We start from the raw sequence: 10,473 nt of genomic DNA, 5'->3' as shown, positions 1-10,473 counted from the left end.
CGTTATCACACTTTTTCATCAAGCATTTCTTAAGTTCGACAAGAGCAGGCTACGTTGAGGGTTCGCCGCAAAAAAATCAGTTCCTTTTGCTCATTGTTAAGTTTGAGCGATAAATTTCCTTTCAGTTTCCTTGATTCTCAATCATTCTATTTAATCACATATTTGGCAAGACACTTTGCGGAGTTTCTATTAACACCTCTGCAGTTAAGCGGTGTGACAACCAGGTTGTGTTTTTAGTGTCTAGCAACTTTATTTCGTGATTTCAACATTATTTACCCCACCACAGAACGTCTTAGTCCAAAATTCCAAAACGAAGTCATTCATTTTCCAAATGTCATCAATGTCATCGATGTGCAAATATTGCTTAAGTGGCCAATGATCTCACCAGCAGATTTCATTTTCTAATTTCCCGAAGGAACGGATGACCTTGAGAATGACAGTGTCCTGATATTTTACTTTCCAAAGCAAACAGTATAAAATGAATTTCACAGTAACGTTCACTCTAGTCAAGAAATACGAGCTGGCCTTCAGTCTTCAACATTGCCCTGGTGAGTAGAACTTAGCTTGTAATGTTATGTGTTTTTGTGAATGTCACTAAATATTAATATTAAATAATGCTCGTTATTGTGTCGTCGAGATATACATTTATAAATTAGCAGCTGTATATCTAAGTGAAATGCAGCCGAAAAGTCCAGGAATAAACTCACGACAATAGCTTATTCACTCATGTGATTTAGAAAACATCCTGTAAGAAAGCGTGCGCTAAAAGCCATTCTTCTAAAACATTTAAGATATTTTGCGTAAAGCAAATTTATTGTACGTAAAAAATGTTTTCTATAATTTTCAGAATTATTGTCTAGCACGCAATTTCTTAACTCGCGGTCGCATAAATGAGCTTAACTGACAAGCATACATTTCAGTTCTGAAGTGTTTATTCCTGCACAAAATGGTTCTGCTGCCGTGGAACATCGTTGAACGGTGTACAATAAAGTATGATGCTCCCTAATTATGATTTTAAATTTTCGAGCGTTTTCTTCACGAGGGCCCAGCTATCGCTAAGATTATGATTTCCCTTCAAAACGTCCACCCACATTTTGTGAGGGAATTGTATCTGGCGTGGCTTTTTGAGTGACCGGTAACAGACAAAAAGCATAAATACAGAGTGCGGGAAAACTCCCCTGTTCGCAGGTTATTATGACATGGCAAACTGGCCTATGAAAATGAAACGGAAAATTCTGATTGGTTCCATGTGCTGCCCTAAATATACGGTAGCCTGTCGTTTCTCCAAGAACCGTTTCGCCTCAGTTCGGCTGAGGTTTTATTGACACAAATTAGGGAGTAGTTTGCGCTGAAATGTGTTTCATTTTCTATATTCCTTCCTCAATATACTTGTCGGGGTGGTAATCGGTCGTTTCGCCAACGTATGAAGTCGACTCGCCAATGTCCTGGATCAGTTCGCCTACGCTTGTAAGTCATTTCGCCAACGTCTACAATACTTTTTTGGAAAAAAAAATTGAGATGTGTTCACAAATTACCAGAGGAATAACATGTCGCCTTTGATGTAAGATGACATGGGTGTCCATAGATTAATGTGGACTGCGAGCAATCTCTGTTTTGCTCGAAAATCCGTGGGAAAGAAAGCGAAACGGGAGAATGTGCAAGCGTAATGGCGAGACTGACATATGAGCGGCGAGCGGCGAATACGGAGCCCATTAAGTGCCAATAAATTACACTTCCAATTTGAAATCTGCCCTGAAGTTTTGCCCGCGTTCTGCCGTTTTTCAATTTTCTTTGTTGAAAAAAAAGGAAAAAGTTAGCTGATATGGTTGTAAACCGTTACCCGGTGAACCACGCATTGTTTTGTGAGAAAAAAAATAGTGTCCAAGGAAAGAGAAGAGTGGACACTTAGTTTCATGTTTTTGTTACAGTTCAAATGAGTATATGCAATCAATTTCTTGACTGTTACATGTTAGCAAACCGCAAACAGAGCTACAGTGCGGACCGTTGAGTTGGACCGTTCACAGATCAGTTTCGTTAAGAGAGGATTAAGGGTAAGAAAATTAATCTCTCATGTAGGTATCAACCGTTTTCAAGTTATTTTAAGATATGGTACCCAGTTCTCCCGAGAATAATGATACCGCGCGTATTGCGTAGATGTGTTCTTGGAAAAGGAAAAAGGCGCATAAAAGTACCATGAAAGATGCTCTCCCTGACAGGCTCCGTACGCGCATCGTGTACAAATTTTCTTGTGCAAGCTGTAATGCTTGTTACGTTGGCGAAACAAGCCGACATTTCTCCACGCGCGTGCACGAGCACTTGTCATCGGACAGATCTTCTCACGTTTATAAGCATTTGCAGGCTTCAGAGTCGTGCCGTACCTCTTGTAACTTAGACTGCTTCAAGGTCTTAGACTCTGCACCTACCAAGTACCAAGTTAAGCTTAAGGAGTCTATGTACATCAAGTGGGAAAAGCCTGACCTTAATTAACAGGTCAAACACATCGATTTGATGCTTTCCCTATAGCTGCACGCGCACGCGCATCTTTTAATTCCATTAACTTCGAAATTTATCTAGCGTATTGTTTTCCAATGCAATGTAACGTAGGATTTGTAACAGGCACGTTTTAAATCACTGTAAACTTTCAAAACCGTCACACTGACGATGACGGATGTACCGTCGAAACATGTTTGTGAAAATTAAAAAAGTCGTATTATTTTTGAAAATTTCTACATTTTTGCTGCTGTCTCGACCATTTGGAACAATGAAAAACATTTTTATACAAGAAAAATGGATACTTCGATTAACTTTTGATCCTGGGTTAGCGTTAACCGGCTTTCGAACAACCCGGCCCAGCTGGGTGACCATCTCCTAGACTCCCATAATGAAGCGTTTGATAAAGGAAAAATGTCATTCTCTCAAATCTCACTAGTACCAAAAGGGGAGAGCTACCTGGTCGAATTAACAACTTGGCGTCCAATTACACATCTAAATGTCGACTATAAAATACTGGCAAGAACATTTACGAAAAGAATTGAACTCAAATTACCCAAATTAATATTTTCAGATCAAACTGGATTTGTCAAAGGAAGGTTTATCGGTCAAAACGTAAGATATCTCAATGACGTTATGGAATACACTGAACTAAACAAAATTCCAGGAATTATGGTACTTATAGATTTCGAGAAAGCATTTGATACGTTAGAATGGCAATTCCTTCATCGATAATACGCTAAAATGCCTCAATTTTGGTCCAAACCTGAGGACCTGGATCTCTGTGATGTACTCGGATGTAGAAAGCGGAATAATAAACGGAGGTTACGTTACAAATTACTTTAAGGTATCCCGAGATGTTCGACAAGGCTGTCCCTTGAGTCCTATTCTTTTTATATTATCCGCAAAACTACTAGCGCATAAGATACGTCAAAATAGCAAGAGTAAGGGAATAAAGCTCCCAAATAATGTTGAAATAAAACTAAGCCAATTTTCTGATGACACGACCGTTATCTGTAAGGAGATTGAATCACTAAAGGAAAATATAACGATTTTAAACAAATTTGCCGAAATCTCAGGCCTCAAATTGAACAGAAAGAAGACCAAAGGTATCTGGATTGGACCGCAGAAGAAGAATAAAACTAAACCCCAAGCAATAGACATAACTAATGAACCAACTAAAACACTGGGAATCTATATTTCGGACAATCGTGATGAGAGTAACGTCCAAAACATTTTCGTCAAAATTCAAAAAATGGAAACAAAATTAAATATCTGGCTGTCTCGATTAAATATTTGGCTGTCTCGTCTACAAGATCTTCTTAAGAATACTGCAAAAAATATCTATCTTGTGAAGAAAGAGTGCAAGGATTACAATACATCCTATTTACGCCAACATTCTTGAAACTGGTGTGAGCGGCAAGAACAAAAGACTGTTTCTAGAATCCTTGCACTCTTTCTTAGACAAAAACTCCATAAATGAAAGAGCACCCTTCCCAAGGGTTTACGCGTCACTGCTTGCCTCCCTAGGGGGCAACGAACAATAACGTCCCAGCTTATTAAAATTCTGTGAATCGCGCGAAATCATCATTCTCTGAAGAAGACCGCAGAAGGCGGTCGAAAATTTAAGAGACAATTTTACTTTTTTAGATCTGTTTTAAACGTTTTTTAATCAATTCAAACAAAAACTAAATATACAATGGAAAATCGAAAATAAGGGGAAATTGAATAGCTAGATCCTGATAACCAGCAACCAGCACTGCGCGACCCTATTAACAAATGTAATTTTAATCAATCATAGTAATCTATGCTAAATTTCGTTAAGTGAATACTGTAATTATAAATTATACTGTACTCTAGGTAGCGTGCCGCAACAAGTGTAAGCTTTCTGTTGTTTTTTAATAATAATTATTATTTTGTAATTTGTGTACTTGTATTATTTTCTATAGTTTCTGACATCTTTTTGTAGCTGTAGTGTAAGTTTAATTGTAATTGTTGTAATTGTTTGAGCAATTTAAAAAAAAAAATTAATCCTGGGTTGGCGTTAACCGCCTTTCGAATAACCCGGCCCAGCTGAGTAAAATGTGCGTTGCAGGATTGGCTTTTGTCAGACCCTCCAGGAATTTGTAAAACCTGGAGTGATCTAACATGGATCGAGAGGTTACCTTAGGAGCAAGACCTACATAAGGGATTAACTTTCCTACCCTTTATGCTCTTGGTTTCTTGGCTTTTTCCAAACATTGAACAAAAGAAAACAGTCGGTTGTTAAGATCATTTCCCAGTATTGCATTTCGCATCCTTACTGCGCATAATTTATGGCGCCATTAATTTAATTAGCGCGCGTTCGTGCACGCGTACATTGAAAACATGGCGGATTTGCCTTGATATTGAGTTCTGTCAGTTGAAAAATGGCTATAGCTCACCAACGAGCTCGGACACCCCAAATTTTTTTCCAGTCATTTTAATCAACTAATCATTAACTTTGCGTCAGAAAAGACTGATCTGATTTCTATTGTTGAAAATTGAATAAATAAGGAAAATAGCAGCTGCACTGTAGTCTTTTCTTTTCAATATTATGCAGTTTGATAGCCGTGGCAAGCAATTTGGTTCCAATATTTTAACAAGGATTCAGCTGTCTGTAAAAATCAAACTTAAAAAGTTTATTTGTGTCCGACACAAGTATTGACTGTAGTTTGAGGCGTGTTTTCACGAGTCTGGGCTCACAAAGAGTTTACAATAACTTGGAATGCGTTCTTGTAATAAGCATTAAAGAACGCTAAAATGGGACATTTTCAATGCCTCACTGCTCCGTCCTTAACGAGCCTGGGCACCCTCCTTTTTATTTTATAATTAAAGTTCTCATATGATAAATATTCATTGGACAAAGTTTGAACAAAAATCTATGTGCAGTTTTATTCCAGGGGAATTACCTTAAGTAGGAAGCCTTTTCTCTCCATATTTGGCGAAAAACTGAACTTAACCAAATACAGAGATTAATAAATTCGAACTTAAACTTAAATAAACTGAAATTACAACAAGACGAAAAACAGCAAAAATAGAAAGGAAAACGAGACTACTTACAAGATCTGTACCACACTCCGGAACTGACAACGACTGAATACAACTAAAAGAACTACAACGCTATAAAACGGAATTTTGAACTAAAAGAATAAACTTAACGAGGTTACGTGATAAACAATAGACGATTACATAGCACGACGCGAAAAAACTAATTTGCATTGAAAAACTGCACAAAAAAGGTACGCAAAAATTAACCTTAACAAACCCAAACCAAAAAAGAAAAGTCGACCAAAAACGGAAAAATTTAAGTCTCGCGGCTACACCTGATCAAACCTAGTTATTTGCACTTACTTATTTTCTAGAGTTTAAATCACTCCTATAGGAAGCATTAAGTAAATAGTAAGCAACTGATCGCCCACCGAGTTCGTGACAGATAACTAGTAGGTACGCGAAAATTAAACCAATCACAAACGAGAATTTTGTTCAAGATACAATTACTCTCTAAATTGTACCACACGAGCTCCAGTTAGTAATTAATCGTATCAATGATAAATCTCGAGATTCCCGAAAAGACTTTTAAGACCATAGCAGTAGAGGCAATCTTATCTTGCATCTTAGTTGACGTTTACTTTCTTATTCTTGTTTTACCAAAATATTTCGAAGAAAAAGGTAGCGAAAGTTACTTTTGTGGCGCGTCCTCAGCTTGCGAACCATGGGTAGAAACATAAATGATGAGCGGATTTGGAAAGTTGATTTGTTTGCCTAACATTGACTTTTCCGGGTCTTTGCGCTTTTGACAAAACCATAACATAATGCTGGAAAACTTTTTTTTTTTCAGATTCAAGATTTACAAAAAGAAGGCGTCATGAATAACATAGAAGAAACTATAGAAGCCGTGATGATTAGCTTCTGGTGTGTATGGTTGCCTATTTTCCTTCTCAAGACCGCTCGTGCTTTAAAAGCCATCGAGTTATGCAAGGAGAGCTTGGTTTTGCTAAATGAACTGAGTGTAGAAAAATAATTAATCAAAACAATTTATGAATTAATTTATCTAACAATGCTCAGCGCGTACTATCGAATCAGCGACATCACAAATGCAATAACATGCGGCAGGAAACTTCTCGCTATTTGTCGCGAGTGTGGTGATACAGTCCGAGAAGGGAAATTTGGTATGGCACTGGCAGAGGTGTATTTGACTCAAAATATGTATGCCGAGGCAAAAGAACTTTATGAGAGGACAAACATTATCATGAGAGAAATTGGTGATAGAGCAGGAGAAGCGTTATCTTATGGAAGCCTTGGAAATATGTTTGTATCTCTTGGTCAATATCTAAAGGCTAAAGAATATTTCGAGAAAGCGCTTGCAATCAAAATGGAAATTGGTGACAGAGCAGGAGAAGCGTCAAGTTATGGAAAACTTGGAACTGTGTTATATCTCTTGGTCAATATGTCAAAGCTGAAGAACATTATGAGAAATCACTTGCAATCAGAATGAAAATTGGTGACGAAAAGGGAGAAGCGACAGCTTACGGAAACCTAGGAACTGTGTTTGGATCTCGCGGTGAATATGTCAAAGCTAAAGAATATCTGGAGACAGCGCTTGCGATCAAGATAGAAATTGGTGATAGAGAAGGAGAAGCGTCATTTTATGGAAACCTTGGAAATGTGTTTCAATCCCTTGGTCAATATGTCAAAGCTGAAGAATATTACGAGAAAGCACTTGCAATCACGAAGAAACTTGGTGACAAAGAGGGAGAAGCAAAAAATTATTGTAACATAGGGCGTTTGTTTCATACTCTTGTCGAGTATGTGAAAGCTCAGGAGTATCTTGAAAAAGCACTGAAGATCAGAATGGAAATCGGTGACAGGCCAGGAGAAGCAGAAGTTTACGCAAATCTAGGGGCATTGTCTAAATCTCTTCGAAAATACAGAAAAAGTAAAGAATGTTATGACAAAGCACTCGCAATCTTTAGTGAAATTGGAGGCAAAGCAGGAGAAGCAACTGTTTATGAACATCTAGGCTGTTTGTTTCAATCTCTTGGCGATAATGTCAAAGCTAAAGAATATTTTGAGAAATCTCTTGCTATCACACTTCAAACTGGTGACAGAAAACAAGAAGCAATAAATTACCATCGCCTGGGATCTATGTTCCTAACACTTGATAAATATGTCATGGCTGAAAAATATTTTGAGAAGGCACTTTCATTAGTTAAACATAGTAGGTATGCCGAAATTGAGCTTGAGTGCTATTTGTCTCTGACATTGACAAAACTTAAACAAGAAAAGTCCCAGGAAGCCTTTTCCTATATATCTCAAAGTGTGAAGAAATGCGAAGATTTGCGAGATGTTAATGCAGAAAGTGATCACATCAAGATATCATTAGCAGACAAGTACAGTGTCCCCTACCAGTTGCTCAGTAAATCTTTTTGTGCCGCTGGAAATCCCAGGAATGCCCTCAATGTTGTAGAGCTTGGACGGGCTAGAGCCCTAGCAGACTTGATGGCAACTCAGTACTCTGCTGAAAAACACACACCAGCTGACCCACAAACAAGGACTGGCATTGAAAATGTCATGAAGAACGAAAGTAATATCACCTGTCTATACATTTCGTATAATACTCAAGAAGTATTTTTGTGGCTTCTCGAGAAGAGTGGAGCCATTCATTTCCGAAATATTAGAGTGGAGAAAAAGACCCTTCACACCAGATTGGCAAAGGGTGCTAGAAATTTGGATGAATTTTTTGCTATCATGACTGAAAGCTTCCGCAGCTTTGGAATTTTACCGGAAGAGATTTGTGAAGATCGATCTTTAAATGACGTAAATATTGAGCCGAAACTCGAATCTTGTCAGCAAGAGGGTTTTGAAGGTTTACGGCGAGAAAAGGATAAGGATGATCCCGAACCGAGTCTACGGTTGTTCTACGAAATGTTGATCAATCCCGTGTCCGACCTACTTGAAGAACCTGAAGTCCTCATTGTTCCTGATCGCCGCTTGTACCGTGTTCCATTTCCAGCTTTACTCAATGAAAGTGGAAAGTATTTATCAGAGACTTTCAGAATCCGCATTGCTCCTTCTTTGACGACTCTAAAGCTCATACAGGACAGTCCTGCAGACTATCACAGTCAGACTGGTGCTCTGGTAGTAGGTGATCCTGATGTTGGTGAGGTGATTTACAGGGAATGTGTCAATAAGAACTTCGTACCATTGCCTGGTGCAAGAAAGGAAGCAGAGATGATTGGGCAACTGCTAAGCGTTCAGCCTTTGTTAGGACAACAAGCAACGAAGCAAGCGGTACTTGAGAGGATACGCTCAGTGGGTCTGATACATATTGCTGCACATGGTAATGCTGAAAGAGGAGAAATTGCTCTTGCTCCTGCTGGCTTGACTACTGAGACTCCACAAGAAGACGACTACCTTTTGAAAATGTCTGACATTTCACAAGTGCAATTGCGAGCCAAACTGGTGGTACTAAGCTGTTGTCACAGTGGTCGTGGGCAAATTAGAGCCGAGGGAGTTGTGGAAATCGCTCGTGCGTTCTTAGGATCCGGTGCACGCTCAGTGTTGGTGGCACTGTGGGCTCTGGAGGACAGGGCAACAGAGCAGTCGATGAGTCACTTCTACGAGCACCTTGTTCGCGGGGTAAGTGTCAGTGAGTGTCTTCATGAGGCCATGAAGTGGATGAGAGAGCACGGTTTTAGCAAGGTTCACGAGTGGGCACCGTTTATGCTGATTGGGGATAACGTGTCATTTGCTTTTCCAAAAAGGTAAGTAATCGCAAAGAGAAAAACAAACCTAATACGATCTTTTATTTCGTTGCAAAAAAACAAACTCAGAATGGAATCTTACACACTGTGCTGGGGCATTAATAAACAGAAGCTTCACATCACTAATAATAATGTGAGTTCCTGTTGTTTGGAGAATTTTTGGGGATAAAAAAAATTTTAGTGTTTTGATTTGACATTTAATCCTTTGATCTATACCTACATTCTTTACATTTTGTAACTTGTGCCCAGTACTAAGATATTAAAATCATTTTTTTTTAAGAGCTTCTTGCTGCTGAAAAACAGTGTTAAGAAACAAAACTAACCTTCCAGTCAAATAGGGTTTTCCTGTTACGTTTTGGACCTGTTGCTATTTTATAAGTTAAAGTTCAGTTTATTTTATTAAGTACAGGAAAGCGCTAACGAGAAATCTGTTACATATTGTGCAGGTCAATTTACATCAACTTTCTTATTTTTTGTTTCTTTGTCTCTTTGTTGCAGGATTAAGACCACATCAATGAAGGACTCTATGTAGACCAACATCAAGCCAATGAGCTAAGAAACTTCTGCAAGGACAGTGTTCATTTCTCTCAAGCAGCAAAGAAACCTTTTTTATTGAATGAGTTTTATTTAACAAATAAAGAAGCCTGAGCCGTGTATTACACTGTGATAAAACGTGACGAGTGTTCTCAAATGTCCGGAGTGTTTTACCACAGTGTAATATACGGCTTAGGCTTCTTCATTTGCCTTATGATATAGATTTTTACACGCGCAAAACAATAAAACACGCTTTTTCTATGCTTTATACTCTGATTTATTATATGGCTGTGTCTCACAAAGACTGGAAACTACCCAATTCACGAATTTGATTGGCTGAAATCGATATCGACCGCGGTCTAGATTTTCCCATCTAGACCGGCATCTAGCTAGACCGGTTTCATTTTGCGTTGAAAAAGTAGCAAACTAAAATACAAAAATGTTCCCCATTTCTTTTATTTTCTTCTCAATCATTTACGGAAGTGCCAAAAAGCTTGATAACAAAAAAAAAGTAAAGAGGACGAGCAAATTTCGGCAGGTTTAAGTTAAGCTCATCGCCATTCGCAAGCAAACTGTCAGCAAACCAGTTCCATTAAACGAATTAAAGTTTTCTTCTTTACCATCTAATAAACATCTCATTAAATAACCGAGCTAAGTCGGTCTG

General features: G+C 38.4%; 1 protein-coding gene across 3 annotated transcripts; it reads left to right on the top strand.

Moving 5' to 3' along the window:
- The first annotated feature begins 515 nt into the window (after nucleotides 1-515).
- Nucleotides 516-10,077, top strand: LOC149117834 (tetratricopeptide repeat protein 28-like). Of its 3 annotated transcripts, XM_089286364.1 has the most exons (4): nucleotides 520-548; nucleotides 1,974-2,051; nucleotides 6,350-9,275; nucleotides 9,774-10,077. In XM_089286364.1, exons 3-4 carry the CDS (start codon nucleotides 7,003-7,005, stop codon nucleotides 9,805-9,807), a joined length of 2,307 nt encoding a protein of 768 aa, XP_089142490.1. In that variant the 5' UTR covers nucleotides 520-548; nucleotides 1,974-2,051; nucleotides 6,350-7,002; the 3' UTR covers nucleotides 9,808-10,077. The 3 variants fall into 3 exon arrangements, with proteins under 3 accessions (XP_089142499.1, XP_089142490.1, XP_089142494.1); XM_089286373.1 differs by lacking the exon at nucleotides 1,974-2,051 and having other exon boundaries at nucleotides 516-548; XM_089286368.1 differs by lacking the exon at nucleotides 520-548 and having other exon boundaries at nucleotides 1,026-2,051.
- Nucleotides 10,078-10,473: the final 396 nt, after the last annotated feature.

This window comes from Orbicella faveolata, unplaced genomic scaffold (assembly GCF_042242905.1).
Source record: "Orbicella faveolata isolate gen_17 unplaced genomic scaffold, um_ofav_v1 contig_1, whole genome shotgun sequence".
In the NCBI taxonomy this organism is placed as follows: domain Eukaryota; kingdom Metazoa; phylum Cnidaria; class Anthozoa; order Scleractinia; family Merulinidae; genus Orbicella; species Orbicella faveolata.
The sequence above is the reverse complement of the archived record's forward strand: the minus strand, read 5'-3'. Positions and strand labels throughout refer to the sequence as shown.

Bases quoted from the DNA above. Each gene is read 5' to 3' on its own strand.
- LOC149117834 (XM_089286373.1), top strand. From the start codon at position 7,003: ATGAAAATTGGTGACGAAAAGGGAGAAGCGACAGCTTACGGAAACCTA. The intron at 9,276-9,773 runs GTAAGTAATCGC...TCTTTGTTGCAG, and splicing joins TCATTTGCTTTTCCAAAAAG to GATTAAGACCACATCAATGA.